This window comes from Cucurbita pepo, chromosome LG05 (genome assembly GCF_002806865.2).
Source record: "Cucurbita pepo subsp. pepo cultivar mu-cu-16 chromosome LG05, ASM280686v2, whole genome shotgun sequence".
NCBI classification, from domain to species: domain Eukaryota; kingdom Viridiplantae; phylum Streptophyta; class Magnoliopsida; order Cucurbitales; family Cucurbitaceae; genus Cucurbita; species Cucurbita pepo.
In genome coordinates, this window is record NC_036642.1 from 6,063,493 (window position 1) to 6,086,776 (window position 23,284).

The window sequence follows — 23,284 nt, forward strand, 5'->3', positions numbered from 1 at the left end:
TCATTTCCAGTTTTCTTGGATGTCATGAATTCTAATCTGTATCACAGTAGAGTTGGCTGTACTGAGTAGTTTTTCGTATGTCTATAAGGATGTAAACAAGAGCAGGACACTGGAAAATAGTAATTCCAAGTAATTGCTTAAATCATATAGAAGCTGAAAAGTTGCACAAACAGTGAATTTGGATGCAATGTCTTCTTGATTAATCTGTTTCTTAGTGTAATATTATCTGCCTTAAAGTTTATTCTCTTTGTTTGTATTGATGAATCACTGTGATGTAGCCATACCAGACCTGCTTCATAAGCAAGAATTGCCTTGTCCCTTGAGAATTGCGTGCAACTTCTAAATTATGAACTTGCTTTAGTAGATAGTAGGACCCCTTTTGTTAACTTGGACAAGTCGCTAGAAAAAGCACGAGAAAGAAATGTATAATTAAGGTTGTTCTCTGTTCTTGGCAGGTTATGGAATGAGTGATCAGGGAGAGTTGCTCTTCAACAATCTTGTGATTACATCTGTAGATAAGGGAGCAATAAGAGGGCCCTTGCATATTTCTACATACAACATTCTTATGAAAGTAGAAGCCAATGAACACAATATTGAAGGTTGATGATGATATTTGGTGGCATGAAACGAGCTAAAGTGGAACCACATGAGGTGCCTTGCTGCACTGTAGTTGAAGCTTTTGCTGAGGCTATGGAAAAATCTACCACTGGAAATAGGCTCATTAAAAAGGCAACAGAGACCTTTAAATGGGTGAACCAAACGCAATAATGGTTATGAAGCAAATCGGTTGACCCGAGCTTTTGCCCACTGAATCCAAATTCGAACCGAACAGATTCGGTTCCAGGAAAATAACCCAGCCAACCCTTGTGATTCAGGTTGGTTGGTCCGAATTTTTGGATTTTTGGGTTCAATGTACACCCTTTTGAATTCTAGCTTAGGTTGCTTGAAAGCTAGCTTGGTGGAAGACGCCATGAAAATACTAGAGATGGGATCAAATATAGCAATCAGCAGCAAGAGAGTTAGAAAGTCAACTCCATGGCTGGAAACCACTCTTTCAATGATTGAAGTTTTGGCAGAGAGGCGATGTTGAAAATACTGAAAAGTTATTCAAAGAACTCAAGGAAGCAAAGTATACAAGTACACGTTTACAATACTTTGTTCAAGACTTAGGTGTGAGATCCCACGTCGGTTGGAAATGAGAACGAAACATTCCTTATAAGGGTGCGGAAACCTCTCCCTAACATATGCTTTTTAAAATCTTGAGGTTGACAGCGATACGTAACGGGCTAAAACGGACAAAATCTATTAGTGGTGGGCTTGGACTATTACAAATGGTATAAGAGCTAGACACCAAGCAATGTGCCAGTGAAGACGTTAGGCCCCCAAAGGGGGAAGGTGGATTATAAGATTTCACATCTGTTGGAGAGGAAAACGAAGCATTCTTTATAAGGGTATGAAAACCTCTCTCTAGTAGACGCGTTTTAAAACCGTGAGGCTGACGACAATACGTAACGGGTTAAGCAGACAATATCTGCCAGGTGAAGGCCAAGATTCATAATCGAGAGGATGATCATAGGATGATCCAAATCTTTCTGAGCAGTTTCATAAGTCAAAAGAGTTTGAACAGATCATACCTAAGTTTTAATATTCAATGAGAAACGAGCCAAGTCAGCGACTCATGAATGTTATCAATGATCCATCCTTTACCTCTGCTAGATTCTCATTGCTCTGTCGGGCATCAGCAGTCTTCTCCCTAGCAGATAAGCCGTGGGTACCTCTTGGCCACTTGACTGACATGAATGCTTGACTTATCTGCAGCAACCAGGCCCACAAAATTTAGACTTCCCAAGTCCAAGAGTGAAGTCAAATCTCAAAAGTAAGCATCCATGTCCATGTTTTGGAGTGTTTGGTTTCTGGATTTTGCAAACCCTGAGAAGAACAAAGGACAACCCATTTCACTCCACACAAAGCTTCTCTGTTTGCTGTAATTTTCAAATCATCACATCCTCAAAATGAAGATCTTTCTCCTTTTCAAACTGGGTCATCATATTTAAGCTTCACAAAACCAGAGACCACAAAATGAAGTACAATACGCAGCATTTACATACGATCACAAGAAAAGAACCTATGAAGACAGGGACAGGTATTATATTTACTGTTGAAGAGAGATTTTTATTCAGCTTTTTTTCTTGTCTTTACTCTTAAAGGAAACTTTGATTCATGAGTGTAGGACATCCCAAGAGAGATTGAATGAAGATATCCCAGCCAAGGCCCCTTCTCGTGAATGTATTTGCAAAAGATGGTTGGTCAGGGAAGGAAGGGCCTCGAAAAGGGAAGAAGAAGAGCAATAAAGTGAGCCATTAGCAGACAGGTTGGCCCCTTCCCGTGACATTATTTCCTCAACTTGGTTGAAAAAAGAGATTTTTTTATGTATAAGAACGGTACAGTGCATGTTCTTTGGTATCTTTTATCTACCATGGATTGACTTAATGGTCAATAGTTTACATCCTAGTCAGTGCCTCATCCTTATGAATTAAATATTTCATACGTTATTTTCACATAACTTTTCATTTCAGAAGCCAACAAATACGTAGAAAAGTCCAGAAGAGGAAACAAAGCCATGGAAAATTAGTTTAATTCACAATTTGGTTGGCCTGAAAACTTTGAATTAAATACAAAAGAAAGAGAAGTCAGCAACCGACTGTAGCTTTTGGATTATTGGAAGGGCAGGTTGGACAAGTGTAAACAGGGAGGAGAAGACCAAAAAAAATTTGATGGGTCACGAGGATGAATCATGATATAGGTGAAAAGGGGTCGGGAAAGCTTTATTGAATTAGATTTTTGAGTTTCCATTGAAGGGAGCAAATAGAAAGCTTCCAAAGCTGTAAGCGCCGAGCCTTTCACATGCTTTGCTTCCTTGGCTTGAGAGTGTGAAAAGAAACAGGGACCAGTCGGCCATTAATGCAGAGCTTCCCCCATCTCAAATCTTCCTTCCATTGAACCTTCTGAGAGTATTGGAAAAACAGAGCAATACTCTGTTTCAGACCTTGTTTCTTTTTGCTGATACGAGAAGAAAAATGTGAGTTTCTTCATTTTTTGTTCCTTTCTGCATATGGGTTTGGCTTCTTTTATCTTGTCTCCTCATGTATTGCTGAAGATTTGACACCCATAGATGAAATCTTGTAGAGCATTGATTTCTTATTTAGTTCTATTCTTCTTCTTCCTCTTTTTGATTGTTCTTCACAGTGCTAAAGCTCTGAAAGTTGTGGTGTTTCTTTGCTTCTTATAATGGGTGTCTGCTTAAGTACCAGAATCAAAGCTGAAAACTCATGTAATACAGGTACTACAACGCTTCCTTCTTGTCTAGTTGATGTTTGTAGAGTTTTAAATTTATCTTGTGAACATTGAGAAACGGATCATATGATTGAATTCCCAGCAACAAGATCTTTGCTTGAACTGAAAATATAAACGAATGAGCTCTGCAAATGCTCATATGAGGGTCTTGATTCGATTATAGAATTGCTAGTTTGTTAGAGGTCATGCATCGAATTGTGCAGGGGTGAACTCTAATGCTGTGAGTACTGATGGAAACGATATCGGTAGTAGTATAACGAGCAAGATCTCGTTGTCGTCGATGCCACCGACTCCACGAACCGAAGGCGAAATCTTGCAGTCCTCCAATTTGAAGAGCTTCAGCTTCGCCGAGCTTAAGGTAGCGACGAGGAACTTTCGACCGGATAGTGTGGTTGGAGAAGGAGGTTTTGGTTCAGTTTTCAAAGGTTGGATTGATGAGCATTCCTTTGCTGCTGCCAAGCCTGGCACAGGAATGGTTATTGCAGTCAAAAGGCTTAACCATGATGGTTTCCAAGGTCATAGAGAGTGGTTGGTGAGTTATTCTCCTCCAAACCACACGTAGAGATGGCTCATTCTAGCATATATCTTTCGGAAGTTTATGCTGTGAAGATCTCGACTTATCGACTTATCGACTTATCGACTTATCTCGTGTTTTCTTTCTTCGTATAGGCCGAAGTGAATTTTCTAGGCCAACTTTCTCATTGTCACCTTGTGAGGTTGGTTGGCTACTGCTTAGAAGACGAGCATCGTTTGCTCGTTTACGAATTCATGCCTCGAGGGAGCTTGGAAAATCATTTGTTTCGAAGTGAGTTTTTCGTATCAGATACCCTTTGAGATTCCCATTAGAACTTCATGACAATTGCCTAATGTTGCAGGGGGATCCTATTTTCAACCTCTTTCATGGAGCCTGCGCTTGAAGGTTGCACTTGGTGCTGCAAAAGGGCTTGCCTTTCTCCACGGTGATGACCGAAAAGTGATCTACCGCGACTTCAAGACATCGAACATCTTGCTCGACTCGGTAAGTAATCGCTATAAACAAGCCTTTTCTGGTCTATCATATGAATGTCAAGCAAGTAGAAGATAGCCTTAATAAGCTTCATTTTCTTCTGCATTTAGAAATACAATGCCAAACTCTCTGATTTTGGGTTGGCTAAAGACGGGCCAACGGGCGATAAAAGCCACGTCTCGACTCGGGTGATGGGTACCTATGGATATGCAGCCCCGGAATATCTAGCCACAGGTATCGACATTATTTTTTACTCTTGTTGCATTGTTTCATCTCTTACCTGATTGTCACTTTGCTTTTTCACTCGCTCTAGGTCATCTAACTACTTGGAGTGATGTCTATAGCTTCGGAGTTGTCCTACTAGAAATACTATCTGGAAGAAGAGCAATAGACAAGAATCGACCGGCTAGAGAACACAATCTTGTTGAATGGGCAAAACCTTACCTTGCAAACAAACGCAAGATTTTTCGAATAATTGACAGTCGTCTCGAGGGCCAATATTCATTGGATGGAGCCTACAAAGCATCTACCTTAGCTTTACGATGCCTATCCATTCAACCCAAACTTAGACCAAACATGAATGATATTGTAAAAGACCTCGAGCATCTACAAGATTCCACACTCCCTACCAGCAACAGGAACTCAACCAATAATCGTTGTGCTCGTAGGCATAGCGCCGATAATTCCCATAAGCCAAATAGCGTTCAAGCATACCCCCGACCTTCTGTTTCAACACTCCACACATAAGATGGTGATCAAGTAACTAGATTGAGATGGTTCGTAACAAAATCGAGGAATTTAGCAAATGCATTCCAATCTACAAGAACTGTACAGTTTTTTTAGTAATTCCTCCTGTGGTGATTCTTAGATTGGTTTGTACTTCGTTTCGAATTCTGATTATTAAAGTGATTTCTAGAGAAAGCTACTGAATCTAAATAAAAAAACGAAAGTCGTTTCAAATTCTCGTCGTTTCGTTGCACAGTTGAGATCGAGCAATAACGAAATTTATCTCATTTTTAAAACTAAGTTATATAACATGTCACATTCATAAAAAATCATGAATTTTTTATGAAGATTTCAACATATTAATGTGGCTGATAAGCACAAGAATGGGGTAAGAGCTTATACTATTTTGAGGCCAACATTAATATTCATTAGATTTTTAAACATATTATAACCACAAATAATTTATAAGGTTGGATATTTTGATTCCTTATATGTGATAAGCTACAACAATAAGACAAAACAACCATTAAATTTAATTTTAATATTTGATATTTGACCAAAAAATAGACATCCACTATACAAATGGGTGGACATAATTTATTTTTATTTTATAATTTATAATTAATTATTAAATAAATTGATGTGATTTTGCTATTTTTGGAATCTACCCCTTACTGATATGACATAATAAGAATGTGTATCACAAATAATTTAGATTAAAGTATTTGCTTTTTATAAATAAGTGATATGACATCAACTTTAAAATGTCACATCAATCAGCATGTGATAAATATATAATATAATATATAGTTTGAATTTCCATTTTATATTTATTTAATTTTATATGGAAGGGATTTAAAATTTTGTATTTAGTTAATTTGGAAAATAATTAAATTTATATGGTTAAATTAATAAAAATGTCATTCAACTTTATAATATCTTGAAACTATTAACACTTTAATTCAAATTAAAAAAAAACATTCGTAAAAATAATAACTTTCCAAAGTATTAATACTAATAAAATACTAACAAATTTGAAGATAATTTATAAAGTGTCGATAGACAGTTTTCGTCAAAAAAAAAAAAAAAAAATTAAACTTCTTTCTATAAAGATGAAGGGTGTTAATGTTACTTTTTAAAATTCAATGAATATTTTTTAAACTTAGAGAGTCATCAGCTCACCGTTCATATCAGATGAACAAAAGGCTCCTAGTGATACCTCTAACAATCGGGGTAATAAGATACACGTTATGGACAATAAACTTTAACCGAACTTTACAAAAATAAGAAATTGTGAAAATACTAAATTTAAAAAAGAAAATATCATGGCGAGATATTTAAAGAATTCATAGCTCACATTAAATCTATTGTCTTCATATCCTTAACTCTCTCCACCTACTTGCTTCACCTAGAAGTTCTCTAGACATTGACATGATTTACATCAACTCGAAATATAAGAGTTTGGGATGGATTTTTGTTAGAACTCAATCCGGTTCAAGTTGGGTACGAGTTCAGTGGGTAAAGGACCATGTCAACCCGACCCAACTAGATTACATACAAATAAAAGAAGAGAAGGAGTTGGGCCCAAGCTCAAGCCCAACCCACGTTTAGTATACCATCGTTAGATCCCACATCGTATGTGTACTCCTCGCACGACGCATACCTCAGTCCTCTGCGAGTGCATAACAATTCAGTCGACATTAGTACATCTTTCAAGTTCCTACTCAAGTACCTTCCTCACTAGTCGCTACTCAGTACAACACAATACAATCCTCGCATGATACAGTCGATGACTCCACTCCTGCATCCTCCTAGCATAGTCGCTCTCTTCGGTTAACGCCTCTTCCCCGCTCGTTGCCACTCAGTTGTTCTTCATTCCTTCCTTCCACAGTCACTCTCTTTGGAGTTCGTGAGAATATAATCACATAAAAGGGAAGAAATTTGAATGAATGTAACAATGAAGGGATTTTTAGAGGTATGGCAAAAACAGAGAAAATGGAGGGCTGTTATGCAATTACCAAAGAATAAGCAAAGCTTGTCACCAAGTTCTCACCAACCCAGGTGTCCAATTTCTCCAATCTAACTTCCCAAAAGATTTGTTTCTCAAGCTCACCATATCTTTAAAATCAAAAACTTTCCTTAGATGACTATTTCTATGCCTTGTACTACTACTAGTAGTAGTAGCAGCCTCGACTTCGGCCTCCTCCACAGTTTCTTCCTTCGTTTCGACGATGTTGTCACTCGGTTGAGGAACTGTTTCATCTTGACATGATTCACTGATGATGTTTCCAAGAATGTCGACAACCTCACTCATTTTTGGGCGATTTTTAGGCTGCTTCATCAGGCATTTGTTAGCCAGTGATGCAAGTTTCTGTGCTGACTTAATGTCACATTCTCCCTCGAGCCGTGGATCGATAATAAGATGGAACTTCTTAGGGTCAGACACATATGGTTTAACCCATTCCAAAAGCTTCTGCTCGTTGCGAGGTAGGTTTCTCTCCACGGCTCGTCTTCCTGTAATGAGTTCGTAGAGAACAACTCCGAAGCTCCACACGTCGCTCTTTGCAGTCAACCTGCCAGTTTGGACATACTCTGGAGCAGCATACCCTACTGTACCCACAACCTTGAAAGACAAATACATTGTTATCAGAAGGAAACATCTTTGTGTTTCAGAGGAAATAGCTTTAAAGCAATATTGTAAGATATGCCTAAGAGTGCAGCAAGAAAATGATTAATTGATCTTGCAAAATAACCTAAAAGGGATAACTATATATGAGATCCCACGTTGGTTGGGGAGGATGGAGAAACCTCTCTCTAGCAGACACGTTTTAAAAACTTTGAGGGGAAGCCCGAAAGGGAAAACCCAAAGAAGACAATATCTACTTGCGGTAGGCTTGAGCCGTTACAAATGGTATTAGAGCCAAACACCGGGCGGTGTGCCAGCGAGGACGGTGAGCCTCGAAGGGGGGTGGACACCAGGTAGTGTGCCAACGAGGACGTTGGGCCCCGAATAGTGTGGATTGTGAGATCTCACATAGATTGGGGAGGAGAACGAATCATTTTTTATAAGGATGTGAAAACCTCTCCCTAACATACGCGTTTTAAAAACTTTGAGGGAAAGCCCAAAGAGGACAATATCTACTAGCGGTGGGCTTGGACCGTTAAAAATGGTATCAGAGGCAGACACTGGGCAGTGTGTCAGCGAGGACGTTGAGCCCTGAAGGGGGGTGGACACCAGGCAGTGTGCCAACGAGGACATTGGGCCATGATGGGGGGTGGAATGTGAGATCGCACATTGGTAGGGGAGGTGAACGAAGCATTCTTTATAAAGATGTGAAAACTTCTCCCTAGCAGACACGTTTTAAAAACCGTGAGGGAAAGTCCGAAAGGGAAATCCGAAAAAAAGACAATAATCCCAAAAAAAGACAATATCAGTTAGCACGTTTGGGTCAAACAATTTCCAAGAACAGCACTAATTAAGAACTTCATGGGGACGTAATTCGCAGTGTTCTTGAAGATTGTGAAAAATGATTTTAGTATTTTTCAGTATTTCCAAAAGTTAATGATAAGTTCAGTTGCAAGAACCAGGATAAGAAGGTTAAACATACCGATGTTGACACATGACTGATTCCTTCCGGAGGACCCTGTCTGGCAAGTCCAAAATCCGAAAGCTTCGCATTAAATTCTTCATCTAGCAGGATATTTGATGCTTTTAAGTCGCGGAAAATTAGCTGCATCGAACAAAAGTAGATCCAAATCACTTAAATACAACGATAGCCACAAGCAACTATCAAACACATGCTCTCCCACAAGACACAAAATCTGAAATCTGTATTTACTTCACATGGCAGGAGAAGATAAAATCTGAAACATCATGGCAAAGTAGATTGTCTATTTCAGGGAACAGGCAGAACACGATTTTGTACCTGAAAATCCATTTCTTCATGTAGATATGCAAGACCACGAGCTGCATCCTGAGCAATTTTAAGCCTTGCCAACCATGACAATGGTGAAGATACTCGAACCAATAGATGATCCTCCAAGCTCCTCTTGCGCATAAGCTCATAAACCAAAAGCCTTTGCATTCCCCTTTCATCATCTTCTGCACAGTATCCAACTAATTTCACAAGATTTGGATGTTTCACCACACCTAAAAAGTTCACCTCGTTGATCCACTCTTTGTGCCCCTGAGTACTAGAATTTGTTTGAAAATTCGATCAGATTTGACTCGAAGGCACTTGTAAAACCATGAACAAGTATAATCCGGTTGAATCATTCCCAATTTGGGGGGTTTTATTGGAAAATTATACAGGATTGTCACAGTGATCGAACATCAGGACAAATCAAATAAAACAAAACCACCGAATATTCAAAACAAAAAGTAATACAACGAATTCGAACATTGCGTTTCAAGAATTTACAAGATTGAGGGGAAGCAATCAAGTTCAAGATACTGAACACCAGAGAATGCGAAGTTGTGATCATTCAATAACATTCATGAACACTAAGAAGAAGAAAAAGAAATAGAAGGCCATGCCTGGAAGCCGTTGCGATTGAGCTGTTTAACAGCAACCTCCATTTTCAAATCAGACTTGGAATTGGAGCCACCATTATCATCACCAGAAGCCCTAACAACTCCTTTAAACACACAACCAAAACCTCCTTCCCCAATCAACAATGCCCTACTAAACCCTCGCGTGGCTGATCTCAACTCGGAAAAGGAAAAAACGCGCAGATCATTCCCTCTCCGGTGAGTCAAAAACTCATCGAACCCAATCGAGTCGGAAACATCCCTAGAAAAGTCAGAATCGAACTCGGACCGCCTGGTATCAAAAGTGCTAGAAGCCATACTTAGCGAACGAGCCCAGGAGACCTTGGAGACTCTAGAAACGACGGCGTCTTCATCATCCCTTCTCTCGCCATTGGTGAAGTGGAAGCACTTCATTGCTTCAAAAACGAGTTGTGGAGTTGCAGAATCGGAATGCTGGAAGAGAAAAAAGGGTAGAGGAAGAAGACGATCAAGTCAAATGAGAGGGGAGAAGAAGAAATGAAAACCAAGTGGGGATTGGTTGAGCGTTTACATTTGAAAAATGGAAGAGCGTTAGGTAATCGAGCAAAGAAAACAAAGACCCATTTCCTTTTGGCCCATAGTTGTTATAGAGAGAGAAAGAGAGAGTCAGAGGATCACGAGGGGTTGCACACCGAGACGCAGACGCTGAAGTCCAAAACTGGATCAGGTAGCTCACTTGGAAGGAGGGTCCCTACCGTTAGTTAAGTTAAGGGTACCACTTGGAAATTAGGATTTCATCAAGGGTACCAATGTAATTTAACCCTTTCGTCTGCGTCACAATCATGCTTGTCCAGGGCGTGTTTTCTATGGCCGCATATCCGCCGTTTGTTAAGGGTCTCACTTGAAAATTAGGATTTCATTAAAGTATTAAGAGGATATTTTGCGGTGATAATTAGTTAGAATATATCTCAGATATTTAGGGAGTTGTTAGTATAGATTTGATTAACGGTATATTTTATTTATTTACCAGATTTAGTTAGATATATATTTTTTCTATTTTTAGGTATTAGTTGATAGTTTGTATCCTATATAAACGTGGTAAACCTGAATGAAGATCATACTTTCGATCCCAATTCTATTTCTATTTCTCATTCTTAACATGGTATCAGAGCACCGATCTTGGTGTTCTTAAATATCAAAATTTCCTTTATGGCGGAATCAGCCAAATCCAGCTTCAAAATTTCGGATGTTGATTTAACACATCCGTACTATATTCATCACTCTGATCAGCCAGGATATTCACTTGTTCCAATCAAATTAAATGGAGCAAATTACCAATCCTGGAGTAAATCAGTTATGCATGCTCTTATTGCCAAGAAGAAAATTGGCTTCATTGATGGCACAATTGAGGAACCGTCCCAAGATGCAAATTCAACCGAATTCGAACTCTGGAATCAGTGCAACAGTATGATAATATCTTGGTTAACTCATTCCGTTGAAGCAGATATCGCTAAAGGCATTATTCACGCCAAGACAGCTCATCAAGTGTGGGTTGATCTTCACGATCAATTCTCACAAAAGAATGCTCCAGCAATTTTTCAAATACAAAACTCGATAGCAACGATGTCACAAGGAACCATGGCGCTGTCAACATATTTCACCAAGCTCAAAGCACTTTGGGATGAACTGGAAGCGTACCGCACACCATTTACCTGTAATCAACGTCAAATACATATTGATCAACGCGAAGAAGACAAATTGATGCAATTGCTCATGGGGCTTAATCAGTCTTATAAAACGGTGAGATCTAACATATTGATGATGTCTCCATTACCTAATGTGAGGCAAGCCTATTCATTACTTGTACAAGAAGAGATGCAGCGTCAGGTAACTTCCGAACCTACTGAGAAAATCTCGATTGCATCAGCAGTGCAAAAGAAAACAATATATTCAAAATTCGCCAAGGACAAATTGTGTGAACACTGCAATAAAAGTGGTCATACAATTAATGAGTGTCGAATTCTTAAGTTTCACTGTAAGTTTTGTGATAGAAGGGGCCATACAGAAGATCGGTGTCGACAGAAAAATAATTCTGGAAGGACAAGACAAGACAATCAACACAATAACCGTGGATATCGATCATCTGCAAATATGGCCGATGTTTCACAGTTGAATACAGAAGAACAGTCACCTAATTCCATTCCAAATTTTTCTTCTGAGCAATTACGACAGATAGCACAAGCCTTATCTGCAATCAATCATCACCCTTCTGGTAATTCTGACAATCACATCAATGTTGCAGGTTTGTTTCCCATATCTACATTATCTATTAACTCTGCGAGTTCTAATTCATGGATTCTCGATAGTGGAGCTACGGATCATATAGTATCAAAATCTTCTGTTATGACTGAACCAAAGGCTGCCATCATGTCTGCAATAAATTTGCCTAATGGAGAGACAGCACGTGTGTCACATACTGGCAATATTTCTCTTAGCCCTAACCTTCAATTAAACAACGTTTTATGTGTGCCTTCATTCAATTTAAACCTAATGTCGATCAGCAAACTTACCAATAACTTGAAATGTTATGTCACCTTCTATCCTGATTCTTGTGTTATGCAGGACTTGGCTACGGGGAAGATGATTGGCTCGGGTAAACAATTTGGAGGTCTCTATCATATTTCTTCATCTCCAATCAAATCTTCAGCTCATCAAGTATCTCAGTCATCTGATTTGTGGCATTTACGCCTAGGTCATCCTTCCTTTTCTCGTTTTAAATTTCTAGCTGATCAATTGCATCTTAATAATGCGAGTTATTCTCATAATTGTAGTATCTGCCCGTTAGCAAAACAAACTAGGTTGTCTTTCCCAAGAAGTTCAATAACAACCCATTCTGCTTTTGATCTGATACATTGTGATGTTTGGGGACCACATAAAATTCCTACCCATTCTGGTTTGCGTTTTTTTCTCACTATTGTTGATGATTTTACTCGATGTACTTGGGTTTTTTTAATGCAACATAAGTCAGAAGTACATCATTTGTTAATGAACTTTGTTAAATTCGTTCAAACTCAATTTCATACTACTATCAAGATAGTTCGATCAGACAATGGGACTGAGTTCCTATCTTTGCAACCATTCTTTACTTCTTGTGGTATTGAATTTCAGCGCACTTGTGTCTATACTCCACAACAAAATGGAGTCGTAGAACGCAAGCATCGCCATATCCTAAATGTAGCTAGGTCTCTTCTTTTTCAGTCACAGGTTCCACTTAATTTTTGGGGAGAGTGCATTTTAACGGCTGTTTATCTTATAAATAGAACGCCATCACCATTATTATCTAACAAGACACCCTTTGAAGCACTCTACAAACGACCACCTACATTTCATCATCTTAAAGTTTTTGGTTGTAAATGTTATGCAACTATAGTACATCCTAAGCAAAAATTTGAACCTAGGGCAACTCCTTGTGTTTTCGTAGGATATCCTTGTGGTCATAAAGGTTACAAGTTGTATGACATGCAATCTCAGAAATTCTTTATCAGCCGTGATGTCAAATTTTGTGAAGATGATTTTCCTTTTTCATCAGCTTCACAAACTTCGACATTAGCTCCTTCGACTCCTGTTGTACCACTTCATGATCCATCCTACTCAAACATCCATCCTCCACCTTTTATTCCTTCACCTCCTACTCCGTCGTCTCCTCCACCTTCTCCAGATTCGCCCACTAATTCCAATCCTATCCCACCTGATACATCAGCTCCACTTCGACGTTCTACTCGTACTAAACAGCCTCCAGCTTGGCATAAGGATTATGAGATGTCTTCTGGAGCCAATCATTTAACCTCTAGCTCAAGTCCCGGCACTGGCACCAGGTATCCCCTTCATCATTACCTTTCATTCTCTCGTTTTTCTCCTACTCAACGTGCTTTTCTAGCTCTTATTACATCCCAGACAGAACCTAAAACCTATGACGAGGCAGTTGGCGACCCGTTATGGCAGCAGGCTATGAATGATGAAATTGCAGCTTTGGAACGTAATCATACATGGTCTCTCGTTCCTCTACCACTTGGTCATAAAGCTATTGGTTGTCGTTGGGTGTACAAAATTAAATACAACTCTGATGGTTCTGTTGAACGTTATAAAGCTCGACTAGTAGCAAAGGGATACACTCAGGTTGAAGGTATTGATTACACAGAAACATTTTCCCCTACAGCGAAACTTACTACACTTCGTTGCTTACTCACTGTTGCTGCTGCTCGAAAATGGTTCACCCATCAGTTGGATGTTCAAAATGCCTTTCTCCATGGTAATCTAGACGAGGAAGTTTATATGTCTTTACCACCAGGTCTTCGCCGACAGGGGGAGAATACAGTATGTCGGCTCCATAAATCTCTTTATGGATTAAAACAGGCTTCTCGCAATTGGTTCTCCATATTTTCTACAACTATACAAAATGCAGGCTACACTCAGTCCAAAGCAGATTACTCTTTGTTTACTAAGAGTAAAGGTACTTCTTTCACTGCAGTTCTAATCTATGTTGATGATATTCTGTTGACAGGCAATGATCTCGAAGAAATTCAATATCTCAAGACTAGTTTACTCCAGAAATTTCTTATCAAAGATTTAGGAAATTTGAAATATTTTCTAGGCATTGAATTTTCTCGATCTAGAAAAGGAATTTTTATGTCTCAAAGGAAGTATGCTCTAGACATACTTCAAGACACAGGTCTTACAGGAGCACGTCCAGACAAATTTCCTATGGAGCAAAATCTGAAACTTTCTTTAACTGAAGGAGAGAAGTTGAATGATCCAAGTAAATACAGACGGTTGATTGGCAGATTAATATATTTGACCGTCACTAGGCCTGACATAGCTTATTCAGTTCGTATGCTTAGCCAATTTATGCATGAACCAAGAAAACCACATTGGGAGGCAGCTCTTCGAGTTCTGAGGTACATCAAAGGCACTCCTGGTCAAGGACTTCTACTGCCATCTGAAAACAATTTAAGATTACAGGCATATTGCGATTCTGACTGGGGTGGTTGTCGAACTTCCAGACGATCTATTTCTGGGTTCTGCATTTTCCTCGGAAATTCAATTATTTCTTGGAAGTCTAAAAAGCAGACTAATGTGTCCAGATCATCAGCAGAAGCCGAGTATCGAGCTATGGCAAATACTTGTTTAGAGTTAACTTGGTTAAGATACATTCTTCAAGACTTGAATGTTCCACTGTCCGAACCAGCATTATTATATTGTGATAATCAAGCAGCATTACATATAGCAGCCAATCCAGTTTTTCATGAACGTACGAAACACATTGAAATAGATTGTCATATAGTTCGAGAAAAGTTACAAGCTGGAATCATCAAACCGTGTTATGTTTCGACCAAAATGCAATTGGCAGATGTTTTTACTAAAGCTTTGGGAAGACAGCAATTTGACTTTTTGAAGGACAAGTTGGGTGTGATCGACATACACTCTCCAACTTGAGGGGGAGTATTAAGAGGATATTTTGCGGTGATAATTAGTTAGAATATATCTCAGATATTTAGGGAGTTGTTAGTATAGATTTGATTAACGGTATATTTTATTTATTTACCAGATTTAGTTAGATATATATTTTTTCTATTTTTAGGTATTAGTTGATAGTTTGTATCCTATATAAACGTGGTAAACCTGAATGAAGATCATACTTTCGATCCCAATTCTATTTCTATTTCTCATTCTTAACATAAAGGTAGCAATGTAATTTAACCTCTTCTTATGCACCGTGTCATGGTCATGCTTATCCAGGGCATATTGCTCATGGCCGCATACCCACCGTTAGTCAAGGGTCTCACTTGGAAATTAAGATTTCATTAGGGGTAGCAATGTAATTTAACCCCCTTTCGCCTGCATCATGGTCATGCTTGTTCAGGGCGTGTTGCCTAGGGCCGCATACCCACCATTAGTTAAGGGTCTCGCTTGGAAATTAGGATTTTATTAGGGGTAGCAATGTAATTTAACCTCTTCTTCTGCACCGTGTCACAGTCATGTTTGTCCAGGGCGTGTCATGCCCATGACACCCAAACCCTTTATTTGCTTTCACGTTGTACTATATCTTTTGTTTGTACGACTGTATGCCTATTGGACCTAAATCCCTTCTAAGAGATGAGACTAGTCGTTAATTCTTCTCACATGTAGTTATATGTTATCTAAGCCGTTTTGTTGCCCTTTTCGCTTATAATCTATAACATTGCTTTCAAACTTTCTTTCAAATTCTTTTTCGAAAATCTGTCTACCGTTTATTAAAACTTTCTTCTCAAAACGGAGTCAGAGACTTAAGCATACATCGCCCGCTAGTAGACAACACGATTTCGAATTGGTTTGACTCACTCAGTGTCAAGAGTGAGTACTGCACAATTGTCAGTCAAGCGATTGTATCACACGGCCGACATGCCACCGGAGGCTGCGCTCACATCGTTGGTCGAACATTAATTAATTTGGGGGTTCATAATGAAGGAAGATGGAGATGATACGCCTTTTCCGTCTCTTACAAGCAACTTCTATTACCTTACCTTCACCCAATCAACGTCATTCATTATAATTAAACCCCACAATTGTCTCCCTTTCATATTGCTTTTTTATAATTTATGAGCCGAGTTGTTTGTTCAATCATTTCTTGGGCCTTAATATCCCCCACTTTTATAACCCGGCCCAGTTCCGAATGCCCAGCCCATTTGGACTCTATACTTGTTACCCGGCCCAGTCTAAGCCCAACCCAATTTATTATGGCTTCCCAATAGTTATTCCTCACAAAATTAATTTGTAAATATAAATATTTAATATTTAATATATAAGAAATTACCGTCGAACAGCCGTCTTAGCTCAGCTGGTAGAGCGCATGGCTTTTAACCATGTGGTCGTGGGTTCGATTCCCACAGACGGCGATTTCTATTTATTTCATATAAAAATTGACCAAATGCTTTGTAAAAGGACATTTATTTTTATAATCATTTATTTTTCAACCTTGAAGCAGTAATACAAGTAATTTAAAATTTACAATAATTAAAACAAACGGAAAATAAAATACAGAAAAATACATATATAATTGGAAATAACTCTGTAGCACTCAAATTGTGTCTGTAAAAGAAGACTGCGGGCCATAATCTTCATTCAGCCGCTTCAGCCATGTACGGTCACACAACCAGAAAACCGAACAAACCCCCTGTCTAAATATTCTTCCAATAATACCCCCAACCCTTGCTCTAAATTACGCTCAGATCAGATTAGTTTTATAGCCAGACATTCAGACAACCACGACCCTACTACACTCCTCCCCGTTACCAACGGCACCTTAAAGTCGACGCCACAAAGGTTAAAAATGTAAATTCATAGAAACAGTTACTCGCGGTTAAACACGGAAGTTTTTTCCGGTGAAAGTCTGGCCGAACTGCCAATTGGCGGGCACGATGTTCCAAGACGTTGAGGTTCGCCGGTCACTGCCGGTCACTCTAAACGACAAAGCCTGGCCCACTAACACGGCGTTGGATTGCCAGTTTTGCCCCCAGTTTCTCGTCATGCTCATCCACTCGGTTTTTGATCCTTTAACGCTAGCCCGCACGATATCCCCTGCACCCGCGACGTTGGTGATTAAAACCAGGTTGAAGTAACGGAAACCGTTGATCGTGAACCTGATTCCTCCCTGCTTCCGGCATGGCACTCTGCGTAATTAAATCCAACATTAGAGGGCAAATTCAAACTACTAAAGTTACATAAATAGATTATGCTTATTTCCCGTTCAAATGCTACCAACTCACCGGCGGTAAGCGACGGGAACAATTCCGGCACGGTATTCGGCGATTTTAAGGAACATGGGCATGGCGAGGTCGAAGTGGCTCCGAGGAGGGTTACACCAGCCGCCATTGTCGTTTGGAAGAGCATAATTCGGCGGGCAGAAATTGGTAGCAGTAACCAAGATTGAGGGGCTACCGGAATGGCACCATTTTGGGTCATTAGCACACTTAATTTCAAAGCAAGCGCCGCAGCTCTGCCCATTGTTGAACAGAGCCGTACTTAGCGCCGCCGTGTTGACTCCATACCCTTGGCTGTACAAATTCCCATACCCACAAGCTCCGCCTGAAAAAAACAGACCATAAATTAGTGTTGAACAGTGATTTAACAACAACCCACATCGGAAATAACTGAAAATGTAGCTAGCATATTAGAACATACCCATGGTGCCGGAAGCGTCAGAACCGCCGTAGAAGGTGGCATGAGCATTCTGCCAGGCGCCGCCGGTGTAAACGCCGGGGATTCTAGCGTCAACAGCTAGGAAAAATGGGAGCAGAGAAGCAATGCAGAGAGAAATAATGGCGGCCATTGTGAAGCCTTGCAGAAAAGAAACAGAGGAAATGGAGATGTCGGAGAAAGGACAGGGATGGTGGAGTACTTATAGAGGTGGAGGACTGCCACCGTGGAAAATAAATGTAGGGAAATAATTTATTTTTTTATTATATTAAAGGATAAATATTCTTGATAAGGAAATTGAGTACGATCTCGTACGAAAAAAAGAATTTTATTTTTTGGTTTATTAGAATTAAAGTAAAATAATTATTATATGCTATAAGCTTTGCGTGAATCGGAATCAGAGGCGTGATGAGCGGCTGTGATTGGATTTTAATTTTTAATCTTAAGAATTTTTTTTATTTAAAAAAAGGCTTTTTTACTGGGTGCGGGGTCCAGGTGGATCTGGATTTTGTAACTATAAGCCGACGTGGACTGATGTGGACCCCGCAGATCTCCGCAATCGACGCTGCATTTACTTTTCGTACGCATTGTTTGAAGTTTGACCGGCTCGGTGGACAAGAGCGCTTGGCAGTGTTTTTACTTTTTTACCGTTTACTGTTTGTTTTTGCTGTGAACTCTAAGGTGAAAAAAATTAAATGTCGGTTGAAATATAATTTTTGTTTGCTTTTTATTTGGAGCTGAATAAATGGATTTATTTTTTTATTTAAATAAAAAAAGAGCAAGGGTTGAACGGTCAATAGCCTCTTCTGGTCAGATCTCATATTAATTTCAAAGGTTTCATATTGACTTTTAAGGCTATACATGTGCCCTCTTTGAATTTTGTAATTTTCTAAATATTTTTTTATTTTTTTAAAAATAAAACATTTCATATTCGATAATATTAAGGAAAAAACGTAATAAACAATTTGACAAATATAATTTCAAAAAATTAAATGTAAAAACCACATAAATTTATATTTATTTATTTACCCAATAGAGTCTTTGGGTTAAATTGAAGGGTTTTGACTGTCAGTCAATGCGGTTGAATTTTTTTAAAAAGTGCAATTTGGCGGCACCGCCAAGCGCGTGATTACACGACAGGGTAGCGCGGTTGTGGGGTTTCCAATAATTTAAAGCGAGTTCTCAGTTGTCTTCACATGCTTGCTGTTTTCGCACCGGCGGGGAAGGAAAACTCAAATAAGGCAAGTGCAAATATAATTGGCAATTTTAATTTTAAGTTAGAAAAAATATATATATTAAATTAATGCTAGGTTTATGACTTTTTTTTAATTCTAATTTATTATGAGAATTATATGATTTATAATTTTAACAAATTAAAATTATATTATATTATATATTTATATATAATGTCGACCTTACTCCACTCTTCCTCAACGATTCTAAATTTTTTTAATTATTTATAAAATATATTGTGAGATCCCACATTGTTTGGAAGGTGGAACAAAACATTCCTTATAAATATATCAATGAAAAATTTAAATTATTTATAAAATATACTGTAAGATCCCACTTCGTTTGGAGGGTGGAACAAAACATTTTTTACAGAATATATATATATATATATAAAATTGTCAACATTTCTCCCCTTTAATTCTAGAGTTTAAATTTTTTTAAATTATTTATAAAATATATTGTGAGATCTCAGGTGGGAGAGTGGAACAAAATATTCCGTATGAGAACCTCTCCCTATGAGACGCATTTAAAAATCTTAAAAGGAGATTAAAAAAGAAGAGTCGAAAAAGAACAATATTTGCTAACAGTGGACTTGAGCTATTAGATGTATAATATTTTTCTGTACCCCATTTTGGTACTCAATCTATCACGTCATATAGACGAACGTTATGAGTGGAACAGGAACGGACGTGAAGATGTGGGGTCGGTGGGAGCAAATGCATGCGAAACTCGTACGACAAGTGGATAATGATTAGCATTAATTAGAAGTTAGTGATATAAGGGTATAAAGCATGTGAAGGGTAATGATAGCATGTTGATCTAAAATGGTAAAATATTGGAAAGTCAAAAGGAAAGAAATGATATTTAATAGAGCGTTACGTATGAATAAGGTAGATGATTTGGAGAGTGGCCATATGGGGCACATGGTGGTTGGACAGGGTTACTTTGGTCATTAAATAAATAAGAACAAGTATGTGACCTAATTAAGTTAACTCTCTCTTTTATATTAAGCAATGGGTTTAATTAGCCCTAATCATCCCTTAATTATCATCCCTTAATTACCCATAATCATCATAATGTCTAATGCTCTGCAAATGGAGTGTACGGACTCGTCTATTCTGTTGCAATTAATGAATTCAACTAATTTGGTTTTTTTTTTTTTTTTTTTAGAAAAAAAAAAAGACAACCAACTATTAGTCGTCCATCGTTTTTTTTTTAATTACCAAATAAAACTAAACGGTATCATGTTCACATTATCTGTGAGGTAGAGACCGCTCTCAATTGGAGAGGAGATTTCTTATTTAGACGGAAAATGGGGAAGGGGAGTGGGAGTGGAGAATATTTTTTTTACCCGTTAGATAAATGGGGTCGGTGACGGGATTATGTTCTTTGTTTTGTCCTGTTAATATAAATATATTTTCTACACGTATTAATATGCATATACGCTTTTTAGGTCATATTAAAAAAAAATAGTTAATTTTGGTACTCTAATTATAATATTTAAATTAAATAGTAAGTTGTAATTTTTTTTAATTATTTAAGATTACGTTGTAATATTAAATTTTTTAGAATTACATCGAAGATTATATATATATATATATATATATATATATTGGTTTATTATATATTTTTTTTACCAATTTTATAAACATTATATTGAAAATAAAAACTTTAAAATAACTATAATTTTTAAAAAATAATAAATAGAAAAAATTATCGTATCCCGCAAAAATAAATGAAGAATTTTACGAGAATAGGAATGAAATAGATGGCGGAAATGGGGATCGGGAAGGCTTCCCCTTCTCCATCCCCGCCCCGTGGACATCTCTACTAAATGCGGATGACAAGTTAAATATTCAATTTTTTATCGATATCCTTCGAGGCTATTTGAGGTGAGTATTGAATGAGTAGATATTAGGAGAAAAAATAATTGTAGGAACCAAGCCAATCATAACTAACAAAGTCGAGAGTACGTGGACCAAAATGAACGGTTTAAAAAATGGACCAATAATGCATTTTGGTGAGCCATGGGTCCTCCAAAGCCAAAGTAACACAAATTAAGGGAAGATTTGTGGGGGAGAAGCACTTGAAGACCACAATGATGCACTTTGGTGAGGAAGTGGTATGATGTTGCCTGGTGGTCTCCTGTGGAGCGGCTGATTGATATTGTGGTTGGTTTGGGTGCATTGAAGAGAGACCAAGAGACATTCTTAGAGCTTTTTAGGCCAATTTTGGGCAAGCAAAACAGGCAGCTTTGTCAGCTGAGTGTGTATTATTAAAGGACATAAAGCACCAAGGATGAGCAAAATGGGGCATTGTCCATAATGGGACATATCTTGTCTTGTTTCTCATGCTTTTACTTCCTCTTTTTATGTTTGGTATAATCAAACATCAAAGCTTTTCTTCGGATTTTAAGACATGTCCTGGTTCGAGAATAGAGTACATTGCTTTTATCATACACTAATGTTTGGTCTTACATTTCTTGATTGATTGACTTTGGAATGAATAGTTTATTTTCTGTTTTTATCAAGATTCATTCTTCTCGGGATGGGAATGACTATCGAGTTGACGACTTTCTTCTTTCCTGTATGTCGATGCCAAAAAATGTTCAAACGTTTTGCTTTGCTCTCCATCTTGAAGCTGTGGGTGAGTCTAGAGTCAAACATAGTGATTTTGGTCAATCTGTGGTTAACCCAAACCTATACTTCTAGTGAACGTTTCGTCTCTCTCACTTTCTTATGGAGAGTAGATAAATAGTTTGGGTCTCCATATATAGAGGTTTTCAATACTTTTGACCAATAGTGTTTCAATGCTTCGGTTTACTCTAAAAACACCCTTGATACAATACTGACGATCTTACGAAGATAAAATTTCAGTTAATTTTCATTTACTGATCTCATCTTTTACGAAATTGATCTCCTTTTAGAATGTACAAGAATATGTGGAGCTCGACATGTCTGGAAGCACAAGAGAACGTTCTTTTGCTAATATTATAACAAGTATTCGATACTGGATCATTCATAGCATTACTATACCTTCTATATCCATTGCAAGTTGGTTATTCGTGAGCACGGGTTTAGGTCTCATATTCAACTTATGAACTCGGTCCAAATTATCTCAAAGTGAAGTTGAACAGAATTATAAGACACTATATCGAGAATTGAAAGACTAAAGAAAGGCTTTAGTGTCAGAAACGTAGGATAAAGTTGCGCCAAAAGATTTTCAGACTTATACTTCAAAAATTTCAATCGAAATTCAGCAAATAATAGTGTAGGCCTAAAGAAGATTTTGAATAAAGAAAACTAACTAGAGATGGAATACAAGAGGATGGGTATAACATGTTACCTGTTGTAGACATAAAAAAGGATCCATCACCAATAATATTGCACATACAGCATAGACCCAGCAATGATTCTGTTCTAGAACGACAATTTAACAGACAAAAGTTAGTATCAAAAAACTAACAAAGATTCTAATCTCCCGCTTACCTGGTCGTATTCACGATGTCGTGTCCAGTCAGCTAGCAGCCTGTCTGTCTCATTTTTCCTAGAAAGCAGAGAAAAGCTACACTAACAGAGAAGAAAGAAAGGAAAAGAAGCTTCTTCTTCGTTCCCTATAGTTTAGTCATTTATAATCTTAAGTTCCAATCATGTAATGCGACAGCAATCTTTCCCAAGCTTATTTCAGCTGAAAAAAACCTTAATCGCACCGATAAAGTGCTTGCGGGCTTATCTTAGGTTGGTGCAGGATAAAAGAAGCCATTGAGACATGAGGAGCTCATCCAATTATCATCAAATGTACACAACATTGTTAAGGTCTCAACTTCAAGCTCAAGCACCTAGCTATTTAAATGATGCCAATATAAGGTGTTAATTTAACAAGGATTACGTCCTTAGTCTATCACTATATGGCCATGGAAGAATGTCTACAATGAAATGGAGATCGAAAATCTATCACGACATATTGTTCAGATGCTAGAGTTTTCCTACTCTGCAAAAATCAATTTGTTCAACATCATGAATGCTAAAAGAATCTGTGCCGCCAATTAGAAGCAAAGCGTAAATGAGCTGGGCATCAAGTATATGTATAACTAAGTTCATTGTTCGAACTTCACCAAGTAATTTCATGATGCAAAATCGTTCTTCGCCAATCAAAAGTGTGCCAAGCTGTATATGAGAATCCAAGCAAGCTGGAAAAAAAAAAAAAAAAAAAAAAAAAAAAAA

At 38.0% G+C, this 23,284-nt stretch overlaps 4 protein-coding genes and 1 non-coding gene across 8 annotated transcripts in view; 2 read left to right on the top strand and 3 right to left on the bottom strand.

Moving 5' to 3' along the window:
- The first annotated feature begins 1,302 nt into the window (after positions 1-1,302).
- On the top strand, positions 1,303-5,278 carry LOC111794449 (probable serine/threonine-protein kinase PBL9). 3 transcript variants are annotated; one of them, XM_023676473.1, is made up of 9 exons: positions 1,303-2,143; positions 2,231-2,371; positions 2,577-3,079; positions 3,247-3,340; positions 3,558-3,886; positions 4,024-4,159; positions 4,230-4,372; positions 4,471-4,594; positions 4,674-5,278. In XM_023676473.1, the coding sequence occupies exons 4-9, from the start codon at positions 3,289-3,291 to the stop codon at positions 5,105-5,107; spliced, it is 1,218 nt and encodes a 405-aa protein (XP_023532241.1). In that variant the 5' UTR covers positions 1,303-2,143; positions 2,231-2,371; positions 2,577-3,079; positions 3,247-3,288; the 3' UTR covers positions 5,108-5,278. The 3 variants fall into 3 exon arrangements, with proteins under 3 accessions (XP_023532241.1, XP_023532243.1, XP_023532242.1); XM_023676475.1 differs by lacking the exon at positions 2,577-3,079; XM_023676474.1 differs by lacking the exons at positions 1,303-2,143; positions 2,231-2,371 and having other exon boundaries at positions 2,409-3,079.
- A 1,369-nt stretch (positions 5,279-6,647) lies between these two features.
- LOC111794445 (probable serine/threonine-protein kinase PBL19) lies at positions 6,648-10,269 on the bottom strand. 2 transcript variants are annotated; one of them, XM_023676468.1, is made up of 5 exons: positions 9,624-10,269; positions 9,013-9,273; positions 8,695-8,817; positions 7,105-7,709; positions 6,648-6,984 (listed from the first exon to the last, which is right to left on the bottom strand). In XM_023676468.1, the coding sequence occupies exons 1-4, from the start codon at positions 10,029-10,031 to the stop codon at positions 7,125-7,127; spliced, it is 1,377 nt and encodes a 458-aa protein (XP_023532236.1). In that variant the 5' UTR covers positions 10,032-10,269; the 3' UTR covers positions 6,648-6,984; positions 7,105-7,124. The 2 variants fall into 2 exon arrangements, with proteins under 2 accessions (XP_023532236.1, XP_023532235.1); XM_023676467.1 differs by having other exon boundaries at positions 6,648-7,709.
- Positions 10,270-16,455: 6,186 nt separating this feature from the next.
- TRNAK-UUU lies at positions 16,456-16,528 on the top strand. The gene has a single exon. It is a non-coding gene; the product is annotated as a tRNA-Lys (tRNA).
- A 180-nt stretch (positions 16,529-16,708) lies between these two features.
- On the bottom strand, positions 16,709-17,982 carry LOC111794474 (expansin-A4). The gene is made up of 3 exons (XM_023676508.1): positions 17,814-17,982; positions 17,399-17,717; positions 16,709-17,302 (listed from the first exon to the last, which is right to left on the bottom strand). The coding sequence occupies exons 1-3, from the start codon at positions 17,959-17,961 to the stop codon at positions 16,993-16,995; spliced, it is 777 nt and encodes a 258-aa protein (XP_023532276.1). The 5' UTR covers positions 17,962-17,982; the 3' UTR covers positions 16,709-16,992.
- A 4,840-nt stretch (positions 17,983-22,822) lies between these two features.
- Positions 22,823-23,284, bottom strand: part of LOC111794514 (uncharacterized protein C20orf24 homolog) — a 2,821-nt gene continuing 2,359 nt past the window's right edge. The window contains exon 4 of the mRNA XM_023676556.1: positions 22,823-23,250. Within this exon, the coding sequence (XP_023532324.1) occupies positions 23,212-23,250 (39 nt within the window). The 3' untranslated portion in view covers positions 22,823-23,211. The remainder of the gene's footprint in view (positions 23,251-23,284) is intronic.

Excerpts from the sequence above, each read along its gene's own strand:
- LOC111794449 (XM_023676473.1), top strand. The coding sequence starts at position 3,289 with ATGGGTGTCTGCTTAAGTACCAGAATCAAAGCTGAAAACTCATGTAAT. Across the intron at positions 3,341-3,557 it reads TGAAAACTCATGTAATACAG|GGGTGAACTCTAATGCTGTG; the intron begins GTACTACAACGC and ends CGAATTGTGCAG. Across the intron at positions 4,160-4,229 it reads GGAAAATCATTTGTTTCGAA|GGGGATCCTATTTTCAACCT; the intron begins GTGAGTTTTTCG and ends CTAATGTTGCAG.
- LOC111794445 (XM_023676468.1), bottom strand. The coding sequence starts at position 10,031 with ATGAAGTGCTTCCACTTCACCAATGGCGAGAGAAGGGATGATGAAGAC. Across the intron at positions 8,818-9,012 it reads ATGAAGAAATGGATTTTCAG|CTAATTTTCCGCGACTTAAA; the intron begins GTACAAAATCGT and ends TGTTCGATGCAG. Across the intron at positions 7,710-8,694 it reads TCAGTCATGTGTCAACATCG|GTTGTGGGTACAGTAGGGTA; the intron begins GTATGTTTAACC and ends TTGTCTTTCAAG.
- LOC111794474 (XM_023676508.1), bottom strand. The coding sequence starts at position 17,961 with ATGGCCGCCATTATTTCTCTCTGCATTGCTTCTCTGCTCCCATTTTTC. Across the intron at positions 17,718-17,813 it reads TGACGCTTCCGGCACCATGG|GCGGAGCTTGTGGGTATGGG; the intron begins GTATGTTCTAAT and ends TGTTTTTTTCAG. Across the intron at positions 17,303-17,398 it reads GTTCCCGTCGCTTACCGCCG|AGTGCCATGCCGGAAGCAGG; the intron begins GTGAGTTGGTAG and ends TTAATTACGCAG.